General features: G+C 43.4%; 1 protein-coding gene across 1 annotated transcript in view; it reads right to left on the bottom strand.

Moving 5' to 3' along the window:
- Positions 1–11,045: 11,045 nt before the first annotated feature.
- Positions 11,046–26,190, bottom strand: part of AOAH (acyloxyacyl hydrolase) — an 89,340-nt gene continuing 74,195 nt past the window's right edge. Inside the window, exons 20-22 of the mRNA XM_056857043.1 lie at positions 23,703–23,799; positions 15,381–15,457; positions 11,046–11,174 (exon numbers count right to left, since the gene is read on the bottom strand). Coding sequence (XP_056713021.1) covers positions 11,046–11,174; positions 15,381–15,457; positions 23,703–23,799 — 303 coding nt within the window. The remainder of the gene's footprint in view (positions 11,175–15,380; positions 15,458–23,702; positions 23,800–26,190) is intronic.

Genomic DNA, 26,190 nt, shown 5'->3' with positions numbered 1-26,190 from the left:
ACAAGCATTCTGAATATTTTCTTGAAGCTGCTCTTTTTAAAAACAAAACAGTTCTTCTCACTGTTCTTTCCCTAGCCATATTCAACTTGCATTGCATAGTTCGAGCAAATTAAAACTTCCACTGACCTTTCAGCACTAGGAAGCCATAGGAATATCATGTAGACTGTAGAGCTTACTTAGGCACTCAGGGTCTGTAGGTTTTTATAGCTGAGATGTCTGTCACTGCAGGTAAATTTGGCCGATGAGTGCGGTGGCCAAGTTTCTCAGTTAAGCATCAGATGTGCAGCGTTCACACATGCTTTCTGCTGGGTACCACGACATGCTGTGTCGCTGCTGTGTGTATTAAAATAGCATCAGAGCACTTCCTCTAAACTGTTGCTTTATATGCTTAGACACTAACACTTTAACTGCTCCTTTCTGTAAGACAATTGCTATTTTTCCCTGATGTTTATAAACTTCTCCACATAAATAAATGTTTAAATGTATCAAAGGGATTGTCTGCCAATGATTGTCTGCAACAGTAGAAAACAAAGATTTGGATCCAGAATATTGTTTTGTTGAAATATTTATATACTGTGTTTCTGACAAACACTTAGCCTGGTGCACTGGGGTTTAGAGTGTAGAGATTAACCGGTCGAGCATAAGCTTGAGACAGGCTATCTTCATTCTTTGTTATTTTGGATGCAGCATTACAACATATCAGATTGGCACTGTGATATAATTCTATCCAGGAGCCTCCCATTGTACAGGTGTGCTTAGTAAAGAATACAGGTTGAGTCCACAGGTCACTTCCACTGCTGTAATTTATTTTTGATAGTGGGGGGTGGCATGTGTAAGGAGCACACCCAAACTTTCCCTTTCAGTGTTCGGGAGGGGAAAGTATTCTGTTTTCTAGAACCCTACCAGGGATGAATTTTCTATTGTTCCCTGCTAAGGCAAAAGCTGCAAAGCCCTTGGAACGGGACCCCCACATAAAGGCCTGGCCATTAGCAGGTACAAGAATAACATTCTTGCAGTAAAGGACTTTGTATGGAATTTGAATGCAATTATCAGTGGTTTGGTTTAAGAACAAGACGTGTAAATAGCATTTGATTATATTACTTAACAAACAGACCTTTGTTCACCAATTAGCTTTGAGTGTGTAATTAGATATGACAGAACATACATTCCATATCTAACCTTGGTTGTTCTTCACCTGTTAAAGACTACTGTCAAAGGAGGGAAGTGACAACCTTTTGACCTCTATTTCAGCTGTGTATAATCCTAAATCCAACAAGGGTTAACAAGATCCACCTGTACAGGGTCTAATGAAATGGGGTACGTTTGACTAATTTTGGGGTAATTAGGAGTTGATTAGAAAGAATGTACCAGAAGAACTGCTTAATGACTGCCTTTATTCTGAAAGGTGTTTGATTAACAGCTGGTCACCAATGAAGGAAATCATGGACTTAAACATCTGTGAGATGCAATTATATAGAAAAGAAACAGCTGTTCTGGGTTCATTCTGGTACCTAAATTGATCCTGCAAAAGTCATTGTAAAAACATACATAGGTCCCAACTGTATGATAAAATAAGTAGAGGTCTTGTAGAGTCACAGCAAGAGCAGGGGAAAAACTTATAATTCTAAGGTATTCTAAAATGCTGGGGGCGGGGGACTCCACAAAATATTTCCCTATATACACTTAGGAAACACTCAAAGACAAGTTTTGGCAAAATGATTAAAGGTACAAGGATAGCTGGTAAGACAAAGCTTTACCGTAATATGAAATCTTTCAAGCCTATGGCACAGAGGCCCTGAGAAAGCAACATGACAGGTTAGCAGGAATTAACAACTATGACAGTTTATAGAAGATTAAGAGGAAATTGTAAGCAAAACTAGAAGTATTAAACGACATTCTTCAAAGGTGCCCCTCAACAAATAGACAAGGTTTGTCCATTTGTTAGTGAACAACTTTCAATTTATTTGAATTTTGGCATTGATGCAGCAGTAGTATTGGAAATAACATTTGACATCAAGATAGGATTGTCAACCCTCCAGCTGGGGCCTGGCACTCCCCTGGAAGTACAGCTAATAGCCAGACTACAGAGATCAGTTCCCCTGAAAAAAATGACTGCTTTGGAGGGTGGACTTTGGCATTATGGCTTTTGAGGGCCCTGCCTTCCCCAGGCTCCATTTCAAAATCTACACGGATTTCCCAAGCCAAAGTTGGCGGCCCTCCAACAAAACATATTTTAAGTTATGTTTCTTAGTTTCACTCCAGTCCATCTGTACTACAAAACTGTTTCTTTATCAAACTAAAAATGGAAGAACAAATTCTACTTTTGTGTAACTTGCATTCAGACACGATTGACAGACTTTTACTATCAGAAAAAGGCTGCAAATGATGCATTATAATGGGAATAGTGAACTGTTAGAAACTGAAACACCATTGTTTAAACTAAGGATGCCCTTGACAGACTTGCTCATTTTCTAGTAGGAGACTCACAGGTGGTAATAAGAGACCAGCACCAAATGCTACAACCCCCTCCCCACGAGAAGGAAACTTGCTAGATTATTTAAGAGAATATTTAGGAAATGTACATCTCCAAAAACTAAGAAAATACTTGAAGTTATTAAAACTAATGTCTATTCAGTCTCAAATGAGTCAAGGGGAAGCAATTATCTTTAGCATAACTTTTCTGTTCACAGTGTAAATAAACATGGATGGCAGATGGTAATACTTACAACCTAAATCTTGGATCAAAATAATTAGAAATTTACACAATAATCCCAATACAGATGGCCTGCCATCAGAAGATCATACAGCAAAATGTATTGAAAAATCAGCTGGCTAATGAGTCCATACTTGTAGTGGAAACTGCGGAAGACCATTGTACTACGAGGAGGTAGATGGTGGTCAATGCAGCCCTTCCCCATGTGAGAGCAATCTCAGGTCATTAGGGAGTTTCACACAGCACTGTAAATGATGAGCACCTGGTGATGGGAGAAAAGGTTAGTTTTCACTCTGTTAAAAGAAGGGGAGGGCTTCAAGCCGGCCAGCCAGCCAGCCAGCCGGAGGGCGTCTGGAGCATCAGGACGGCTGCCAGAGAAGAAGCGGCTTGCTTGCCTCCCAGGAGACAACTTCCCATCTCCATATTCAGCCTGGATAAAAGGGTATTTTTGTTAAAAGTTTACTTAGCTTGGGTAAAAGGGTGTATTTTTTGTTTAATAAAACTGCATACTTTGTTTCCCCCAACACTTGCCTATTGGAATCAATTTCTTTACCTAACCATGGGTAATACAATTGGCGCTGTGAGCAGGATTCCAGAGGCAATATGGGGTCAAAGGAATGCAGGGAATGTGCAAAGCTGCATCCCAGGATGGTCGTGTACCAGTGCATGGGCTCCAGCTGCGCACATGTTAAACTCAATAACCCCACCTACCAAATGGGATACTGAGCTGGAAAAAGCAGGAGGTCCCACACCCAGGGCAATAAGTAAATGCTTTAAAAAGATAGGAATAAGGGAAGGTGCAGGTGTAGAGGAATGTGGCAAAGTGGGTTGGCTACTTCTCACTGCACTAAGAATGGTCTGGGAGTTGTTGGAAGCTTCTTGGAAGCAGGTGGAAGAGCAGGCTGCAGAAATAAGTGCCTTAAAAGAACAGCAACTAATTCTGCAGGAAGCCTTGAAGAAGGCAAGAGAAGGCAGGAATGCTGCTGAGGAACAGGCAGGGGCTATAGCTGTTCGTTTAACTAAGATTAAACGGAACCAGCAGCAGAAGAAAGACCCCTACAAAACCAGAGCACTCAAGGTCCCTAGAGACTGGAGTTCCGCAGGTTCAGGGGATTCCAGTGAGGCAGAGTGGACTGAGGGGGAAGGTAGTAGCAAGGAGAAAGTGCAAGTAAGACCTCTGGTTACCAACAAGGCCAAAGGGCCACCTGGAGGGCAAGCACAGGTTACTCGCACTGTGAGGGATTTCAGCCAGCAGGAGCTGACTGAAATCACCAAAAATACTAAGCAGCAGCCGGGGGAGTATTTAAGCCACTGGTTGGTACGGCTTTGGGACCAAGGCTATACAGGTGTGCATATGAGCCCCCAGGAGCTATTGAAATTAGGTGCGTTATCCAATGACGTGCTCATTAATGGGTATTTGAGGGGGGCTGCTGGTCAAACACAGACCCTCTTTGATTGGGTTTGCCTGGGCATCAGACAACGGTACCCTGCCCCCATGGACTGGGAAGAACATCTGCCACCCTGGAACACCATTGCTGAGGCAACAGCACAGCTTAGGGGGATGGCAATGCAGACTGGGATATATATCCAGGGATTCCCAGGTCCTGATCCTATGCCCCTAACGGCAGGTATGAGAGCACGGCTAATTAGGGGAGCCCCGCCCAGTTTGCATGGTGCTCTATTAGCCCTGCTGGGACCTGCTCAAGGGCGAGCAGTGGGGGATGTGGTAATCCTTCTGGGACAGCTGGGGGATGTTCCCAGGGAAAATAAGCCCAGAGCACGAACTGCAGTAGAGAGGTCCAAGGATAAAACAAAAGGGCCAAAAATAACCCGAAAACAGATGTTTTTTGAGCTCCTTAGGCAAGGAGTGGAAAAGGAGAAGATTGATGGCCTTCCAACACCTGACCTGTTCCAGCTGTGGCGACGCAAATGTGCTCCTCAGGAGCAGAAAGGGAAGGTACCGCAGACCAAAGGAGTCGAGGTGAGAGGAGTAACACCAACTGCTCCACCTGAGGAGGAAGACTTCTGGTATTCACCTGTACCCAGTGTATCAAAGGGGTGGGAGATGCCCATACCTTTGGATTAGGGGTGTGGCAAGGCTCCAGTGAGTAGGCTAATGAAGACAGCCATTCCTGGAGACCCACGCCCACATATACTCCTCACAGGAGCTGTGGCTTCAATCCATGGGAACCCCACAGTGTATATTGATGCCTATGGGAACAGGGGGGAGCATCAGCAGGCAGCCCTGGCAGAGGCCAAGGCTGCTGTAGTATCTGCTAGGCCCCTGGGTCCCTTTGTAAAAGGACTTCCATGTGAGCTGCTGTCTGCTACCATAGAGGTGACTGTATGGAGTCTTTGGCAGAAAGGGCAGGGAGGGGAATGTGTGCCATTGGGCTTCTGGTCGCGGAGGCTGCCAGACGCCATGTCAAACCATTCTCCCTTTAAAGACCCACTGCTAGAATGCTACTGGGCTCTGGTCGAGATAAAAAGATGGACTGGCCAGGAGCTAGTGATAATGAGCCTGAACTGGGTGGAAGGTGACTCAGTCAGTCCTCTGGTAGGCAGAGCTCAACCCCCATCTGAGCAAGTTCACCCTGGCCCCCAAGGAGTGAGTGCTTTGCAGGAAGAGTTGCCTGTCAAAAAGGCTCCCCCTTATTCAGAAGTGGCTCATGAAACTATTTGGTGCACAGATGGTTCAGCCAAGTATGAGGGGGGAGAACGAGTGTGGTGTGCAGTTGCAACTCTAATCATATTGACTTGGGCTGGGAAAGGACAATCCAGCAGCCACTGTGCTGAACTGGTGCCTGTGGTGAACAACTTCAGATTTTGGGAGGGGTGGTATACTTGATTCATCGAGGTAACTGGAAATGTAAATAGTTGAACCCTGAGTTGCCAAAAGGAACACATGGATGAAGGGTGTATTGATCACCAAGGGGTGGAATGTAGTGGAAACTGCGGAAGACCATTGTACTACGAGGAGGTAGATGGTGGTCAATGCAGCCCTTCCCCATGTGAGAGCAATCTCAGGTCATTAGGGAGTTTCACACAGCACTGTAAATGATGAGCACCTGGTGATGGGAGAAAAGGTTAGTTTTCACTCTGTTAAAAGAAGGGGAGGGCTTCAAGCCGGCCAGCCAGCCAGCCAGCAGGAGGGCGTCTGGAGCATCAGGACGGCTGCCAGAGAAGAAGCGGCTTGCTTGCCTCCCAGGAGACAACTTCCCATCTCCATATTCAGCCTGGATAAAAGGGTATTTTTGTTAAAAGTTTACTTAGCTTGGGTAAAAGGGTGTATTTTTTGTTTAATAAAACTGCATACTTTGTTTCCCCCAACACTTGCCTATTGGAATCAATTTCTTTACCTAACCATGGGTAATACAATACTATCACGTTTGATCTAAGTTGTGTAGGCATACAAAATTCCTAGTAATTCTAATGTTACTTATATACTTAGCCCCTGCTTCCCCCCCCCCCCCCCGATTTTTGCTCCAAAGTAGCACACATCATTCTACCCGCTATTTTACCCTTACAACAGAAAGCCTCTGAGGTAGGCTAGGCTGAGACAGAATGTCACTGGCCCAGGGTCATCTAGCAAACTTCTATGGCAGTATAGGGACTGATCCTCCAACCACGGTACCATGCTGCCTTCCAAAGCCTGGAAAAGCATGTGTACTACCAAAAACTTATGCATCCATCTCTTTACTAACTTGTATTGAATGTCTTAACTTTAGTTTACACAGCATCAGTTAAGACAAATCATTAAAAGTAAAAATGTAGCATGACTACTAGATATAAATCAATAGTGCTTACACTTGAATGAGCTTTATTTTTCAGATGTGGAAAATGTGTTTGCCAGTTGTTAAATAAGGCCTTTCTCATTGGGCAATCTGAGCATTTCCATTTATTTATTGGTTTGACTTCTTCCCGGTTCTCTAGATTAGAGTCTGCCGCTCTTAACCACTGCACCACGATGGCGCTCTTGCCAAGAGGTTCATTCCTCTGGCACAGGCCTCCTGTTTAAATGCAAACCTGGCATGAGAAGGGTACATGAAACCAATGGGACGGGGGGGGGGGCTTTTCCAACCAGTTGTCCCCTATTCCCAGATCAAAGTAGTCTTCTAGCAAAGCAGTCTTCTCAGAAGCAAGGCCTCCTGTTACAGTGCCGCATGTTTCAAAAGTGTTCATAAGCCAACAATGTGGTTCTGCCGTTGTTGTAGCCTGAGGGATCAATTAAGGTAAGCTTACCTTGAAATTGTTTCATATAATTTCTGGTAATAACATCACTTTGAACAAGTAAGAATGAGGCTACCCATGTAGAGGTGACATTTGCCATCAATTAGGTATACCCATAATCTATCTGCATATTTTGATTTAGGGTGATTACCGTAGGTATGATTGAACATAATCTGAAATGGAGTTTTTAGAAGGATAATTGTGCCATATTAAATGGTAAAACTGGTACTATAACAAAGAGGTTATCCAAGATAATGTTTTTGTTAACCTGCCTTTAAAAGTAGTCACATTATTAAACAAATGGCTGAAATTAAGAATGAAATTCATGCAAAATAGTACACTTTTAGAAAGTGCAGCAGATGATTTGTCTAAACATAAGGCACAGGGAAGAGTGGGCTTTTCTAAAATCAAGACATTACCAGCCTAGTGCCTATGACTCATTGGGTAAAACCAAAAGGGATTGAAACAAACGAATTAAATGGTAGACTGGAGAAAGGCTCATGTGGTACCAAGCAAAAAGAAGACAATTGACAAGTCACCCTCTTATACAGCCAGGGTGTCTTGTACAAGTGGAATCCTATGCTAAGACATGCCCTCCCTTGACACTTGCCAACATGGTGTAGTGGTTAAGAGCGGAGGTTTGGAGCGGTGTTCTCTAATCTGGAGAACTGTGTTTGATTCCCCACTCCTCCACATGAGCGGAGGACGCTAATCTGGTGAACAGGATGGTTTCCCCACTCCTACACATGAAGCCAGTTGGGTGACCTTGGGCTAGTCACAGTTCTCTTAGAGGTCTTTCAGCCTCACCTACCTCACAAGGTGTCTGTTGTGGGGAGAGGAAGGGAAGGTGATTGTAAACTGGTTGAGTTTCCTTAAAAAGGTAGAGAAAGTTGGCATATAAAAACCAACTCCTCTTCCTCCTTCCCAATATGGCAATGAAATTCAATAGGCAATGTTTATGCTTTGGTGGGGTCCTGAAAGATGGTCATATGTCTTTCCTATATGGAAGTGTTGCTTAAAATGAGCTGCAAACCTCTTATTTTCCAAGAAGGGCTATATTTTTACACTTGCACAAATATATATATTTCTTATTGTGAAAACAAGATAACGTCCAACTTTCTGAACAAATGGAAGACAGATATGGACTGCAGCAAGGACTGCAGGTAGTTTTGGTCTAACATTTGTTTAGTGTATTATCCACAAACTGAAAGGAATTTTTATTAGTAGTATTTAACATGGTAGAGATTAAAATGTGTGTTGAATCTAATATAAAGTGACTGCTGTTGATGGTAATCTGAACATTGTGGCTTCCTTTATTTTTAGGATGTGTTTATTTTTGGAGCTTTTTGGACAACTGAAACAATTCTGATAGTTGTCTTTGGATGGTGCATCTCACAGGATTTTCTCTGTCACAACTTCCCACCTACCCCACTGCACCAGGGTACCCAGTGGGAATTTTAAAAGTTTGAGGGGGTAGAACCTGGGCCTGGGTATAAACCAACTAAGCCAGGTTCATTACTGAGGGATAATGAGGCTGGATAGTTCAAGCTAGCCCAGTGTTGTCAGATCTTGCAAGTTCAACAGAGTTGGCACTGGTTAGTACTTGGATGGGCTACTACCATGTAAGACCATGGTTGCTAGACAGAGGCAGAATGGCAAATAACCTCTGAATGCCTCTTGCCTTGAAACCCCTACAGGGTCACCATAAGTCAGCTGTGACTCAACTGCAGCTCCTCCTATCGGATACAATGGCTAACTTATCTGCAAGCATGGCTAGCTTTGCCTGGCTAGGAATTAAAATCAGGAAGAGATTGCTTAAGAACCTACAATAGCCAAGGAAATGGAGAATGAATACTGTTTGATCCTACAGATTTAATGCATGCTTATTAATTTATTTTTCTTTCTAGTTTTATCCTCGGTAATCTTCGGATATTATCAAGCATTGTAATTTTACCCATATCTAGATTTTGTTTTGATATTAAATAGCTATGTATCTTGGTAATGTTGCCATTTTAAACCATTTTAATAGCAAATCCATTTTGTATTTGTTTTACCCTATACTATTAAACTGTGTAAATTTGCTTTATTTGATGGTCTATGACTGCAAATAAATTATGATTGATGATGATTGATGACTCAACTGCAAAAAAGAGGTAAACTGACAGGGGGAAAGATATTTTACTGTTTAAAAGGCAACAAGAACAAAGTTTATTCCGGGATGAAAAAAAGCACACAGTCAGTAAATATTAAATAGCGACCACGACCTATAGGGGATCAGGTTTTATCCATTTGTCAGGTGGAAAATGCAATTGCGTAAATTTGCAAATTGGTGAGATAAACAGTGTGGGGGGGATTTCATGTATCTGATGTTTATGTTAGATAAATATGTAACGGTTATGTTTCGGTCAGTTCCTTCTGTTCCAATACCAGCTAAATAAAGGCTTGCTAAGGTACATACATGCCCAAGGTGGTGGTGGGGGGGGGGGTGTTTTTCCAGACAGGCTCAATAAATGTAAATACAACACTTGGCTGCAATTTATGCACTGGACCCAGCAAATCCTGCTGGAATCCTGTAACAATTTACTCAATTTTTTACTCAATTACATAGACAAGGGAACTTTAACTGTAGATCTGGTACCTTTACAGATCTTTAAATCATACTTCTGTTAAATCACTCTGTTAATAACCCTTGTCTCTCCCTTCCAACTGTCAAACTTGTTCGCTTTTAACCATTCCCCAGTATACAACTCCTCTTGGCTGGGTCAGAGCACCACATTTATTGCCTCCTGTGTTGCTGGAGCAAATTTCTTGTGCTTTGTTGCCTTGTCATAATATAATTAAGAAAATAACCTTAAATAATATGACTCCTGCTGATGTAAGAACAGCCCCGCTGCTCTCTTTGGAAGGAGCTTTGGACAATATAAACTAGCGGTTCAGTTTGCTAATGGTAACGAAAATGGCTACTACTTCATATTGGTAAAAATGATGAGGTTTTCCCCAGTGTGACTGGTTCAAACATATGAGCAGCTGCATTAATGTCAAGATTAACCTGTTATTGATAAAGAATGTTCTGATTTCTAGGTGAGGTGGTCATATTTCATGATATACTAGAATAAACAAAAGCTGCACACACTTTTTGAAGTGGCATTTTAATATTTATCATTCCACACCCTCAAAAATAATGAGCGCTTTCATATCTGATTGGTTGGATCCCTTCTGATAGGTTACAGCCTTCTTTAATTACAGGGATAGAATTTGAAAGCGTTTTGCTGAGGCCGAATCAGGTCCACTGTGTGCCCTTAACCCTCATTCCCACCCATTACATCTGTTTTCGCTGATTAAAATCCATACTCTGAAAGATGGGTTAATTGAGGCTTTAGGTGATTAATCAACCAATCTGCTTATGTAGCATATTAGGGCTCAAAGGTTTTATCAAACAATGTAATGTGGTGATAGAGAAGCAGTGTGCACAATTATAATGCACACAGTCCAACCTCTGCAAAACTGTTTAATCAGATCACAGAGTGAAATCTTACAAAGGAAAACCAGCACACTTGAGTTAACCCTATCCATTTGTCCACAGTGAAAAATGCAATTGCGTGGAGTTGCAGTAATCTGGCTGATTGGCTGATAAAGAAAGCTGTTTCAGCAATTACATGTTGGTCAGCTCTTGACATTCCAAAACTAGCTAAATAGTATTGCTTACGAAGAAGTAGGCAAAATGTGTGGCCTATGCGCCAGAAAAAACACATCTACCTCTGAAGAAGTTAGTGTGCCTGGCAAACCAAGGGTGGGGGACAAGAGTGTACTTGACCATACACATTGGGGGTATTGACACCCCCCACCCTCCGGCAGCATTGCCACTGTCTCAGGCATCGGGCCCGGACCTGACTGGTAGATACATAGGTCTAGGAGGTCATGACTGGCATAAGCCATACCTGTTGCCTTCTCCCATGCTGCTGCCTCCGGGGTTTGGCTGGGTTGCTTGGGTGGAGAACTGGGCCTGCATCCTAAGCAAAATGGTTTGGAAAGCCTAGCGTCTTTGTTGGGGTGATTAATCAGCATTCCAGAAGGCAAACTGCTGGTGCCTTCAGCCTTGAAATCAGTATCCTCCTTGATCTTTGAATATTGCTGCAATCTGGTCGTTGAGTGGATTCGCTTTTCCAAGGATGTGAGGCCGTTCGCGGAGTATCTTCTCCCAGAAGATTCTTGCCAGAAGTGCAGAAGCAAACTAGAGGGGATCAAACAACAGAGAGAGGCCATGAATAATTTCACCTGCTGAAGTCTGCAAAAGAACTGGAAAATTCCTGTACGGCCATGAACCTAATTATTTAAAATGGCAAAAAGTTTGGTTCATAACTACCTGGCTGATATTTCTGATACTATGATACAATAAACAAATAGATGAAATATGGCTAGATGAATCTCATCTTTACTGTGTGTATTTTTTTCCTCAGACGGATTTTGTCCACACAGTTAGGTTTGCTCGAAACAAACTCTTTTAGTACTATTAAAGTACAAAACAGCTTAGTTTTCGCCTAACATACATTTTTTTAAAAGAATAGTTTCTCTTATATAGTTAATACGCTTTTATCTGATGTTTTTGACCCATAATTTTACCCCCTCATTTTTGGTGTATTAAGGCAGCTCTCCTTTCATCTCCAAAGTTGGACTGAGATGCCAATAAACATGAAACTACAAGGAGTAAAAAAAGCACCACTCCATTAAGGGCCCCATCACTGACAAGATGAAATGTTTCTCTTGCACACTATTCGAACTGCTTGCGCAGCGCTACCTTTCCAACAAGGAGACCATGTCTAAGTAGAGAACAAACGGTGTGCCCATGTATGTCCATACTTAGGATTGCCAACCTCCAGGTACTAGCTGGAGATCCTGCTATCACAACTGATCTCCAGCCCATAGAGGTCATTTCCCCTGGAGAAAATGGCTGCTTTGACAATTGAAGTCCCTCCCCTCCCCAAACCCTGCCCACCTTAGGCCCCGCCCCAAAAACCTCCCGCTGGTGGCGAAGAGGGACCTGGCAACCCAGTCCATACATGCAAGTGACTTGTAATTCTGCTGCCACTGCTACACTAGGCTACAGCTTTCAAACACATATAATCCTGGCAAAGTAGCCCCCTTCTGTGATTATTGCAGGCTAGCATAGTTTTTAAAAATTTGGTTACGTATAGTTGATCCCTGGTTCAAGGGAAATGTCTGAAGAAGTGGACTTTGGCAGGGTCCTGTCAAATACTAAAGGGGCTTGATTTTCAGTAACTGTATCCTACAAAACAATCTGGTCACTCAGTACTCAGATCGTTTCTAAAACCTCTCAGGGTGTGTGTGTAAAGAGCCCTTAAGTCACAGCCAACTATGGCAACCCCGTAGGGTTTTTGAAGGCAAGAGACGTTCAGAGGCGGTTTGCCATTGCCTGCCTCTGCATTGTGACCCTGGAATTCCTTGGTGGGCTCCCATAAAAATACTAACCGGGGCCAACCCTGCTTAGCCAGATCAGGCTTGCCTGGGCCATCCAGCTCAGGGCAAAAATTCCTCCAGCACTGATAAATACTAACCCTCCTTGCTCTCCTTTTCCACTTCAGCAAGGGCATTACAAATATTACCTCATTACTGCCCATCAACTGGTTTCATTTCCCTGGCTTGGAAAAAAGCAGACACCTCTAAAAAATGGGGAAAGGGGATTGATCTCCAATAGTTTAGCTAACAGTGACTTCCTGTTGGTCAACAAATGGAGCACCTCGGGTGGCACAAAGAGTGAAGGAGATACTTGCTGCTACTTTAAGTTCACAAACATTATTTCCTTTAAGTGACCCTTTACTTTCTGATGGTGGCACCTGACATGCTTCACTGATACATAACGAAAGAATGTAATAAATATAATAAATAATGAATTCATTAATACAGTCAAATCAGACCAGTAAGGGAACCAAGATGTGTATGAGTTAAGTGCCATCAAGTCGTTCCCAATCTGTGTGTGTGTGTTAAGTGCCGACAAGTTGCTTCCGACTCATGGCGACCCTATGAATCAATGTCCTCCAAAATGCCTTATCTTTGACAGCCTTGCCTAGGTCTTGCAAATTGAGGGCTGTGGCCTCCTTTATAGAGTCAATCCATCTCTTGTTGGGTCTTCCTCTTTTCCTGCTGCCCTCAACTTTTCCTAGCATGACTGTCTTCTCTAGTGACCCTATGAATGAATGACCTCCAAAACGTCCTGTCATTAACAGCCTTGCTCAGGTCTTGCAAACTGAGGGCTGAACAGAGTTCCCAGTTCAGGGATAGTTCTGTTTTGCCGAGCTGATTGCTCTGCTTTCTGGAAGCCCCTGGCATCTCCATCGGAAAAGGATTTCAGGTGCTGGGAAAGTCCCTGCTGCCTGCCCGAATGGGTGGAACTCTCCCTCAGCCAAGGATGCCCTCGGCCTCTAAGGAAGAAAGCCCCAGGCTCTGGAATGCTGCTGCCAGCAAGAAGGGACAATATTGAGCTAGCAATATTATTGTTGTTGTTAATTTGATTTTACAAGGCACTATCATAGACTGCATAACTGAAATGTTGTTTAATCCAGAAAGACCTTGCTTCTGTTAATCTCGAAACCTTGGTAGCCTGGGTGACTGTAGAATTCTTTCCGAGTCCATTTGTCTGATGTAAAACTAAGAACAACAATAGCAATAATAAGGGCGAAAACGCATGGTCGCTTTAGCCTGCTTTATTCCCTGTTTCAGCCAGGATTCAGCCAGGATTGAACGCATGCGTTTCGCCAAACTTGCGTTCAATCCTGGCTGAAACAGGGAATAAAGCAGGCTAAAGCAACCATGCGTTTTAGACCTAAGAATGCCTGGCATTTATCTAGCATTTTTCACTTACATTATCTCAATAAATCTTGTTGTACATTTAAATGTTCAATCATTTTTTAAAAAAAATATTTAAATGTTTAACTACACCTTTCTGCCACATATTTACCAACAAATACCCTCCCCTACACAAAGTCCAAAGACCAAATCCTGTGGCTCCCTATCTCCTGCAAATTATCCCCCCCCCCCACTTTGGGGATGACTGTGCTGAAATGAAACGCCACCACATGGGTAATGTCATTTTTATATCCCAGTTTGGCCCTGGACTATGGCCTGGGGGAAGAAGACTCCTGCCTTCTGCCCTGCACCACTTTCCTGAGCCAAAAGGGCCCCAGTGGGGAGTTTTTGATTAATTTTGGAACTGTAAGCAGCTCAGACCCGGCTCATTAATTAACATCTTGCGTTGTTTGGCCCTGAGTTGAGAGACAGGACATTTCTGGTCCAAATCTCACCTTATCCATGAATCGCACTGATTGGCCTGAGGCAAGCTTCCCACCCACACCCACCCCTGTGCACTGCTATGCACACACACACGCACACACACACAAAGATGGAGGTAATATTGTGACAGTTTCACAAGAAAATAATCCCTTTTCCCCACACAGAGTTTGGGAAGCTCTACTAGGCAAGCATAGTTTGCCATGTTGTGTTTTAAGATGACAAAGGAACAAGGAGGGAAAGAAGTGTACTGGCTTGTGGGTGGAGATGGGTGACACAGACAACCAGAGTGGGGCATCTGGTGGCAACATGCCCCCTGAGCTACTGCTGCTGCCCTCCTTATGCAGGGTGGAAAATACTAATGTCTTGGTTCTATGTCCATTGCTCATTTGACTGATACTACGGGGTGGGGGGGGGGAGGGATTCCTCTTTTGTTCCATTAGCTCGTCACCATTAACATCTCATCCCTGGATGAAACAGCTAATGACACTTTCTGAGAACCAGACATTGCATTATCTGCTATCAAAGAGATTGGAGAATTGTGTGAGTGATGTGGCAACCTTTCTCTTTACAGCGTTAAGACGAAGCATTTCTCCTAGGGATTTAAAGGGCATCTTTCAGCCTCTCAGCAATATTGGGCAAGGGAGAGAATTTAGTCAAGAGAACAGTGCCCTTTTAAGTACTCCACAGAGCCCCTTTGCATGTTTTCAGGCCCTTCCTGTTTGCAACCCTGGTGGCACCAGCGGGTTCATCCACTGTTGCCAAATATCATAGGAGTCAAGTACACCAGCACCTTAAAGATAGTTGTCAGAAGTCTTACACCTACTCTGTGTGAATGGATTCCTCCTTTGACTGGATATCCTTTTACACCATCCTCTACGAAACACCTCCACCCATCGTACATAAAATCAGGCCCCACAATTATGCGCTTCATGCATCTGCAGAAGAGAGCTCTCTGACCTGCAAAAGCTTCTGCTGAAACAAACATCGTTCATCTTAAAGATGCTACTGGACTCCAGTGTAATTGCACTGTGTGTGTTCCTTTAGATGTGGAGCTTTTTCAGATTATCCTCTACTCCACCACCACCCCACACATGCCTGTGCACATACACGCACACAACACTATTCCTTTTACCTGACTAGGATGAAATCCATCAACAGGTTCTATGAGCTGCCAGTTTTCACCTCCCATCTTGCGCCATTTCTCCACAACTGCAAAGCAGATAATCGCAGAAGATTATGCACCTGCACATATAAACAACACATCCACTTCACATAGCATCACTGGCAGTATTTTTAGCAGATGACTGCATGAAGATTATGATGATTTATGGAAACCTTGTCAGAGCCAACACTATGTTCAATCCTCTTTCCTTCCAGGCAGCGTTTAAACCTTTTCCAAGCTATTTATATGCGAGGGGAAACTCTTTGAACAGAAATGCTGGCGGAACAATTTGCTTCCAGTTCCAATTAAAGAGGAAGCTGAAGTGAACAAGAGTACCAAGGGGTGAATGTAATGCTGATTTAACACTCCTTTTGTCTTGTTTTTGTTACATCTTTCAGCGTCGAAGTTCAAGGCAGTGGTCTGGAAACAAAATGGATACTTAGGGTTACAGTGCCAAAATCTCTAGGTATGCCATGTTCTGTTACACACTGTGCATCTCATTAAAAGCAAGAGATGCTCAGATATAAATTGGAGCTTCAGAGGCGCTAAAAGCCTTTCTCCATATTTTAGTTATAATTGCAACCAGGCAATTGCCCGAGGGACCCTCCATTGCTCCTTGATTTGACAGAAAAAGAAAATAGTGTTGGGTGCCATCAGCTCACTGATGACTCCACACTCCAAAAATAGCACTCACTTCCAGATGCTGCATACAGGTGTTGAAAAGCAGTGCCAAATCCACCTTCTCGAAGTACGACTGAGAACTACCACAAGCCTCCAACAAAGGTTCGCTCTGGTCCCATCCTCACCTCACCCAGATCCATCCCAAACATTGCATAAAAACGAAACATATGACTTGCTCCAGCTCACAAATTTTGTCCCCATAGTCCTCTCCTGGCAGCCTTGCCCTCAGGCACCATCCTGTCAGGCGCTGAGAAGCGATGCTGCCAGTTCCTGACCATCTGAGATGATGCTTCAGGAACGACCCGGTAAAGGTCCCCTGTGCAAGCACCGGGTCATTCCTGACCCATGGGGTGACGTCACATCCCGACGTTTCCTAGGCAGACTTTGTTTATGGGGTGGTTTGCCAGTGCCTTCCCCAGTCATCTCCCCTTTACCCCCAGCAAGCTGGGTACTCATTTTACCACCCTCGGAAGGATGGAAGGCTGCATCAACCTTGAGCCAACTACCTGAAACCAACTTCCGTCGGGATCGAACGCAGGTCATGAGCAAATCTTGGACTGCAGTACTGCAGCTTACCACTTAAGTGGACTAAGTTGCTATTCATTCAACTCCTAATGAATAGCAACTTAGTCCACTTAAAAAAAATTTTTTAAATAAAATGGTGCAGATCACAGCTTTCCTCCAATAATGTATTGTTCACAGTTGTTAAAAATAAACTATAATTTGGTCAGTTTGATTTTACAAGATTAAGAACATAGGAATATAAGAAAAGCCATGCTGGATCAGACCAGGGCCCATCAAATCCAGCAGTCTGTTCACACAGTGGCCAACCAGGTGCCTCTAGGAAGCCCACAAACAAGATAACTGCAGCAGCAGCATCCTGCCTGTGTATGCTGCTGTCATACTGCCCTTGTACAAATCTATGGTGAGACTACACTTGTAATACTGTGTACTGTTCTGGTCACCACACCTAAAAAAGGATATTGCAGAGCTTGAGAAGGTGCAGCAAAGAGCAACCAAAATGATCAGGGGGCTAGAGAACTGCCTTATGAGGAGCGGTTAAAACACTTAGGGCTGTTTAGCTTGGAAAGAAGGCGGTTAAGGGGAGACATGATAGAGGTCTATAAAATTTTGCATGGTATGGAGAGAGTGGACAGGGAGAGCTTTTCTCCCTCTCTCATAACACCAGAACTCAGGCTCATCTGCTGAAGCTGGAGAGTGAGAGATTCATGGCTGTTAGTTAGAATGGATACTAGTCATGCTGCTTACCTATTCTCTCTAGTATCAGAGGAGCATGCCTATTATTTTGGGTGAGGTGGAACACAGGCAGGATGGTGCTGCTGCAGTCGTCTTGTTAGTGGCTTCCTAGAGGCACCTGGTTGTCCACTGTGTGAACAGACTGCTGGACTTGATGGGCCTTGGTCTGATCCAGCAGGGCCTTTCTTATGTTGTTAAAACAGATAAAAGGAAGTATTTCTTCACACAATGCATAGCTAAATTGTGGAACCACCTGCCCCAGGATGTGGTGATGGCTGCCAACTTGGAAGGATTTAAGAGGGGAGTGGACATGTTCATGGAGGAGAGGGCTATTCTTGGCTACTAGTAAACATGGATACTAGTCATGATGCATACCTATTCTCTCCAGAATCAGAGGAGCATGCCTGTTATATTAGGTGCTGTGGAACACAGGCATGATAATGCTATCTTGTTTGTGGGCTTCCTACAGGTTGGCCACTATGTGAACAGACTGCTGGACTTGATGAGCCTTGGGCTGATCCAGCATGGCTTCTCTTACGTTCTTATGTTCTATATTCACCCAGAGAATGGAAACTTATCAGCCAACCAATGGGCAAGCCAGGTTTGATAGTTGCAGTCGTTTCCAGTCTGTTCTGCCCCTCAGGTGTCTTGCATGAACACAAACACACATGGCCCTCAGTGAGTCTGACAAAATACTTTTGTAAATCAGCCTATGATAGAAAGAAAGAAAGAAAGAAGGACAGAAAGAAAGAAAGAAAGAAAGAAAGAAAGAAAGAAAGAAAGAAAGAAAGAAAGAAAGAAAGAAAGACACATACATAACCCATCAATCAACAATGTCATTTGCATTCATGGCTGGAGAAAGAGTTGATGGTACAATGATGGATCTTTGGTAGTCTATAATGTACATACTCATTTATTTTGTCCTGCTATCAAACCTGTCAGCTTTTTCAAGTTCCCGAAGCACTACAAAACCCCCATGAAAGCGGGATGATTGTGCACAACCACAGCATCGACAGCCCTGTCATACCAACATCAACTCTGTGAACAACCAACTGTCTTCGGTAGACACAGCATTCAAAACAGTAATATGCAAATGCTGCCGAGAGAAGAAAAAAACATTAGAAAATGGCCAGACTTCAGAGACATTCTAAAATGCGTGGCCAGGGGATTTACCCCGACGACATGCCAGAGAACTCAAACTCCAAAAGAATTAGGACTTCATCCAAAGTGAAAAATTTAGATTGCAGCTGCTGCTCAATATTTCATACTTTGAGACTCCAAAAAGGTTTTGCATCAACTTGAGCACACACAAAATCCTTGGAAAATAGGTCAGTGATGATAGCGGAGGCAGCTTAGAAAGGAAACTTGACAACTGACGGTTCTACTAAGCAGAAGCCTTTAATCGCAGGTGCTTACAGGGCTGTGTGAAACGCTTTCAGAGCAGGGATCTCTTTTGCAGTGATTGGCTTTTGTTTTCCTATGTGAGAAGGTAAGCTGTACTGATTGCCTCCCATTTGACTTCCTAGTTGAAAATAATTTGGATCATTAGCAAACTGACAATAACGCTTATGAAATATTAAGAAGTTACTCAGAATGGGTTTTGATTGAACGAGCTCCCTCAGTAATTCAAATGGTCAGCAAAGAAATCAGTGATTGCATAACTAATAAACAGGACTGTCAAATAAAAAAAAGGTTGGTAGACCTCAGTCATGCTAGGAAAAGTTGAGGGCAGCAGGAATAGAGGAAGACCCAACAAGAGATGGATGGACTCAATAAAGGAAGCCACGGCCTTCAATTTGCAGGATATGAGCAGGGCTGTCAAAGATAGGACATTTTGGAGGACTTTCATTCATAGGGTCACCATGAGTCGGAAGTGACTTGATGGCACTTAACACACACACACAGACCTCAGAGCGATAAGGCTCCAGTCCAGCAGGAAATTTCCAGGCACGGAACCACGGTTCCTTGCTGGGCTTGCAAATGTAACAGCTGACTGGGTGCAGATCTGAATTGACACTGTTGTGCCGAAGGAATCATTTCCTGACATTCAGACATACATGCAAGCTAAGGCCATTAGCTGGCAGAAGCTGTTTCGCAGTATCCCTTCCCCCTTCCCTGCAGAAGAAACGCACACACACATTCCAAGGGCTGGAACAAACCGCTGCTTCATACAAGTTCAAACCCACCCTCCTCTCTAGATTCTATAGGGAATCAGGAGGCACATCAACACAATGTTGGTGCATTCGGATAGAGACAACCAATAGCGTTCGGATGGTAAGGTGTGGATGGGAGATATACACACTCATGTCTGTCTTGCAGTACATCTCCCTCTACAACAAGTTACACACAATTACTTTCTTATATGGCTCATCAACAGAAACATCAGTGAAGCCGAAGTAGGGGAGGGCGGTGGCTCAGTGACAGAGCGTCTGCTTGGCCTGCAGAGGGTCCCTGATTCAACCCCCAGCATCTCCAGTTAAAAGGAACAGGTAGTAGGTGAAGTGAAAGACCTCTACCTGGGGTCCTGGAAAGCTGCTGCCTGTGTGAGTAGGCAGTACTGACCTTGGCAGACCAAGGGTCTGATTCACTATAAGGCAGCCTCGTGAGCTCACGTGACAGTTTGTGATAGTTCCTCATCAAGGTGCTATAGAATGATCAGTGGTTCTTAGCCTTTTGTAACTTATGTTCAACAGATCACTGGCCATCTGTGCAGGGCTGTTTCCCTCGTGGTCACCCCTGCCGACTGTACTGGTGCTTTGTTTTGATCACGCGTGCCTTTCCCGACCGCCAGAGGTCGCCTCGCTCTCCCCGTGCGTTTTGTCCATGTTTTCCAGAGGCTGTTTTAGCGAGAATCCCTAAAACGCGGGCAGAACACGCAGAAATGCACGGGGAGAGCGAGGCAACCTCTGATGGCCGGGAAAGGCACGCATGATCAAAACGAGGCGCCGGAGCCGTTGGCAGGGTGACCACAAGGGAAGCAGCCCTGCATAAACGGCCACTGTCTCCAAGAACCTGGGTCTCAACATGTTAGAAACAAAAAGGCCACTTTCCCCAAGGACAAAACTGAAATGTTTACAGTCGCTTTGTGATTAACATGCCAAAAGGTGGATAATCCGTGGCAGTTAGGGTTGGCAGAAGATGGCACATCAAACTGGCAGGTAGACATGGGGACTGAGGGAGAGCAAATTCTTAGTAATCGTTACACAGCCCCTGCATCCCACCTCAACTACTATTGCGCACCGCTGGTTGAGAACCATTGCTCTTGGTCATTCACCACAAGCAGAACTTGCAGTTGTACGTGTCCCACTGCAAACCGTCTCAATACGAGTTGAACGGTGGTGTAGAGAACCTCTCATTTTCCTCAGGATAAAGGAGTAAGATGACCTATTCATCATAAACAAGAAAACACCACTGGCCCAGGAAAAGGAGACTGCTCATGGGCATTTCTACATTTCTACATTCTCATGAGAATATGTGGACATTTCTCCCCTATGATGAGAGCAGTACCAACATTAGGATTTCATCCTGTGCATGCTCATGAGTTATGCTCATGCTTATGCAGTTCTTACAGTGCCTGTGTGTGTGTCAGTTTTCCTGAGGCTGGACACCCACCCACCCCATGTATTTCCCAACTACCCACTGCACTGGGATCTCCTGTGGGATTAAAAAGGTTCAACAGGATGTAAGGGGGATCTGAATATAAAACGTCCCAAGCCATCAGTAAAGTAGTATATGAGGGGTAATGAGGTAAACTGACAGGAACAAGGTAGTTTACTTTTTTAAAGTGAACAGCAATGATATTTATTCAGGAACAATGAAAACACACAACTGAGGGAAATATTAACAATCAGTCAGGAGACATGGGATTTCAAGTTTTACACAGTATGTGCCCAAGGGGGGAAAAACTTTCCCCAGACAAGCTTGATGCATGTAAATACACTCTGCTGCTATTTAGAGCCAAGCTAGATGTTATGTTTAAAGAATCGAGTCCTGGTTCCCTGGACTCGACTTGCTCTCCCTGCGGCCATACAGCAGCTGGGAGGACTGCCTGTTTAAAAAGAAAAGAGCACGGTTGAACTGGAAGCTGTAAGATTGCGTGGGTGGGTGGGAGCTGGCACATACTGCACGTGGAGAAGTCAAAACGGGGGGAATAACTTTTCTCTCCAGCACCAGGAAATACAGTGAAAAGGAGAGGGCCCCCAGTAGGGGATTTGAATTAGGGTTGCCAGGTCCTCCCTCTTCACCAGTGGGAGGTTTTTGGGGTTGGGGTTGGGTGGCTGCATGAGGGTGCGGGTGCGCACGATGTGCTTACGCCACTTCCGAGTTTAGTGCCGGAAGCACCACATCACGAAGGGGTCCTTTACCACTCAAGCCCCTGGGTTTGAGTGGCAAAGGGCTCCTTTGCAATGCAGTGCTTCCAGGACTAAACCCAGAAGTGAAGTAAGCATGTTGCACTAGGGTTGCCGAAGAACGGTACACTCCTGTCTGGGATGGTCGTCCTCTTCCACCAAGTGTGCAGCTTCAGGAGGGACGCACATGGAGTGGTGAGGGAGGTAGGGGACACCTGCCTAGCCAGCCAGATCAGCCAAATCAACTCTGGCGATCAATGGGATGACCGATGTCGCAGCCAGATCGCCCAGCTCTATTTGCAGGGTTGCCAACCTCCAGGTGGTGGCTGGAGATCTCCTGCTATTACAACTGATCTCCAGCCAATAGAGATCAGTTCACCTGGAGTTAGTTAGTTAGTTTTATTGTTACGGTCACAGACCAGCACAATTCACCTGGAGAAAATGGCTGCTTTGGCAATTGGACTCTAAGGCATCGATGTCCCTTGCCATCCCAAACCTCGCCCTCCTCAGGCTCCATCCCAAAAACCTTCCGCCGGTGGCAAAGAGGGACCTGGCAACCCTACATTGCATGCAGCTGTGCGTGCAGCTGCTGCTACAAGCAGGCTGCTGGATTGGCAGGCAATTGCCCACCATTTCCAGCAACCTGGCAACCCTAGTTTGAATGCAGATTGCCAGCATTCACAGAGACAGAAATGCTAAAGAAACACATGCCAGTGGGTTTTAATTTTGATTTCAAAAATCCCAGTCCCTCCTGCAAAAAAGTGGAACAACAGGGGAGGTGGTGCACGCAGCAAACTTGGTATTGCAATGTTAGGGCCATGAGCTACTGGGCTGCATCCATGAAACCTGGCAATGAAATCTTGGAACTTCTTGAAACAACAAATGCCCTGGCTCTTATGAACCTCGGCAATTACTAAATAAACAACTCTTCAAAATGAGAAGGCAACAATTATAGCACAGACTGAAGCCACGTAAGCCCTTGCAGTTAAACACATTTGTTCTGAATCTGTGGATTTATTTGGATATTAACATATAATATTAGATAAATATTCAAGTGGGGGACTTGCAAAGGGCATCTCATTTCCCCTCCCCCCAATATCCTCTTTCCCTTCCCTGAAATCCCCCATAGCCTCTCCCCTTTTCCTGCTTCCTTCGCTCCTTCCCACACCAGGCAGCCCACCTTTATCTGCCCTCAGTCTTCAGGTTTTCCTCCTTCCCTACCTGCTTCCCTACCAGGGAAAACTACGGCCCAGTTGTTATGGGTGCCAGCTGCCAGGCCAGGTCCAGTTGCATGCTGGGAACCAGCAAGGACATTCAGGGGCACTCATCTCCCCCATATACCCTTCCCCATACTATTTCCTCTTTTCCTCCTCCTGGTAACCTCCATATCCTTAGCTTTCTCTGATTCCTTCTCTCTTTCTAGGGTTCCCAACTGCCCGGTGGTGAACTCACCGGGCTGCCCGCTGCCCCTCAGCTGGAAGGTGGGTGGAAGTAGGCCAGCTGAGGGGGGGTGATCCATGTGCATGGTGTGCACGCGGCGCGATGCTGTCACTTCCAGGTTTACCCCGGTAGTGCTGGTAATGCTCTAGTACTCTCCCCCCAAACTCTATGGTTTCCATAGAGTTTTTGGAGGAGTGCGCTGGAGCGTCTTTGCCCCCCAACCCCGACCTCACAAAGCTCCTGCCGGTGTCGTCGTGGAACCTGGAAACCCCTTCTCCGTCCCACCCACCCAGCCACCAACCTACCTTTTATCTGGCCCCCAACTTCGGCTATATTTATTATTTATTTACTTCATTTATATCACACTTTTCTCTACAACAGGGACTCAAAGCAGCTTATACCTTTCTTCTTGCCTGCATTTTATCCTCACAGCAACCCAGACCTTCATTGGTGGTCTCCCAAGTACTGGTTGTGGCAACCCTGCTTAGCTTCCGACAAGAGCATGTTAGTCTGGACTATTCGGCAGCTACTATAAATGCTTTCGGCAAATATAAAAGCAACATACTTTCTTTCAGTGGGTAATCCATGTAGAAAAGATCAAAATTGGCATATTTCTCAGATTCTGCTATTCCTCTCAGGATGCTGGAAAGTTGCATTGCCCTCTGGGGGAGAGAAATGTGCATTTACAGTTAGGAGAATTTTTATCCTGCCAAGAGTTCAGTGCAGCTCACACTAATCTAAACAATAAAACAACACATGAGCTTTGCAGCACCGCCAGAGCGCTCCAGCTTCTGTGCAGGAAAATAAATGTGAAATTCAGTATGTCATTTAAAAATCAAAGTTGCACACAAGAATTATCAAAAAATTATGGTTTTACTATAGAACAAAAAATAAAGTATTTGGGTATTTGGTTAGCTTCAAATAATTTTAATCTATTTAAAAACAATTATATAAAAACATGCTACCAAATTAATACAGACTTGAAAAACTGGCAAAGAATACCTTTATCATTATGGGGTAGAATTTCAGTTGTTAAAATGATGGTTTTACCCAAAATGCTTTTTTTATTTCAAAATTTACCAATAAGGGGGTTAAAATATTTAAGATATGGAAAAAAGATATTTTAAATTTCTTGTGGAATAAAGGAAAACATAGAATAGCCTACAACAATTTGATTCAATTAAGAGAAACAGGTGGGTTAGGCTTACCAGATTTAAAAACGTATTATGAAGCAGCATGCTTTGTATGGTTGAAATCTTGGATAATGTTAGAGGATATTGAATTATTAGAATTGGAAGGTTATAATTTACGTTTTGGATGGCATGCTTACTTATGGTATGAGAAAGAAAAAGTAAATAGAGATTTTAATATTCATTTTGTTAGAGCTGGTTTGTTTAAAGTGTGGAAAAAGTATAGAAAGATATTAGAAAATAAAACTCCTGGATGGCTCAATCCAGTGGAAGCTTTTATGAGAAGAGGAATTCAGCTGAATTTAGAAATGGATATATATAGAAATATTATTAACTGGAAAGAAGGGATATGGATTCTAAAAAGTAGAGAAGAACTGGATATAAAGGATTGGTTTCTATACTATAAAATAAGAGATATATTTAATAAAGACAACCAAATTGGATTTAATAGAAATAAATCAGAATTAGAGAAAATATTAATAAAAGGAAATAAAGGACTGATAGGTAGAATGTATAAATTGTTAATGGAAATTAATTTAGAACAAGAAAGGGTTAAACCAATTATGATTAAATGGATGAAGGAGCTAGGTTTTAACATAGATCAGGAACTATGGGAAAAATTATGGAAAAAAGAATTTAAATTTACAATAACCAATGAAATTAGAGAAAATTTATACAAAATGTTTTACAGATGGCATATAACACCAGTGATGATTTCTAAAATAAACAGAGAAGACAGGGGACTGTGTTGGAAATGTGGTGAGGAAAGAGGTACATATATGCATGTATGGTGGTTTTGTAAAAAAATCAAAAAATTTTGGAAGAAAGTTTTGAAGGAAACAAATAATTTGATTAATGGTAGTGTGAAAAGAAAACCATTATTTTGCTTATTGGGAATACCACCAAAAAATATGAATGATGAAGATAGAACTGTTTGCCAGTATAGCTTTGCTGCTGCAAGAATTGTAATAGCTAAAGTTTGGAAGCAAGTGAATAAACCTTCAATTAATATCTGGAGAGAGAAGTTATGGATATATATGAGGATGGCCAAATTAACAGATTTCCTACATGGGAAAGATATGGAAAAGTTTAAACAAACTTGGTCAAAAGCCGCCTCATATTGGGATAAGATGGCAAAAATGGATTTTATGGTTATAATTAACGAGTTGTAGAAATCAGAGTAATTTTATACCTTTGTATTTTTAATAGTAAAATCTGATTAGACACCTGCTACGGAAGTCGGGTGAAGGGTCACTGTTACTGGTGGGTGGTGGGGGAAGGGGTATCTTCTTTTCTTTTTTTTAATATAAGAACTTTGATATTTGAGATTGTAATAAGTAAGATATATGGATACTCCTCCGAGTTTGTATTATGTATTTTTTAATTTTTGTTACTTATTGATTTTTTTCTTTTTTTTCTTTTTGTTGTTGTTGTTGCTGTTATATGTACTGTTTTTTGTTTGATATTTTTTGTTGTTGTTAAAAAAATCTTAATAAAAATTTATAAAAAAAAAAATCAAAGTTGCACAACCAAACCACAATAATTGGCCTTGCTTACACAGCCTTTGTTTCAAGGCCACAATGATACATGCTGGAAGGTTCTGTTCCAAGGATCAAGTCTTCAAACAAATCAAAGCATACGATGGTACAAAGCATTCCATAGGTACAGATAGGGTTTCGGGTTGCCAACCTCCAGGTACTAGCTGAAGATCTCCTACTATTACAACTGATGTCCAGGCGATAGAGATCAGTTCCCCTGGAGAAAATGGCTGCTTTGGCAATTGGAGTCTATAGCATTGAAGTCCCTCCCCTCCCCAACCCTGCCCTATATAAACTATAGAAGAAGAAGAAGAAGAAGAAGAAG

This window comes from Euleptes europaea, chromosome 11 (assembly GCF_029931775.1).
Source record: "Euleptes europaea isolate rEulEur1 chromosome 11, rEulEur1.hap1, whole genome shotgun sequence".
NCBI lineage: Eukaryota > Metazoa > Chordata > Lepidosauria > Squamata > Sphaerodactylidae > Euleptes > Euleptes europaea.
The sequence above is the reverse complement of the archived record's forward strand: the minus strand, read 5'-3'. Positions and strand labels throughout refer to the sequence as shown.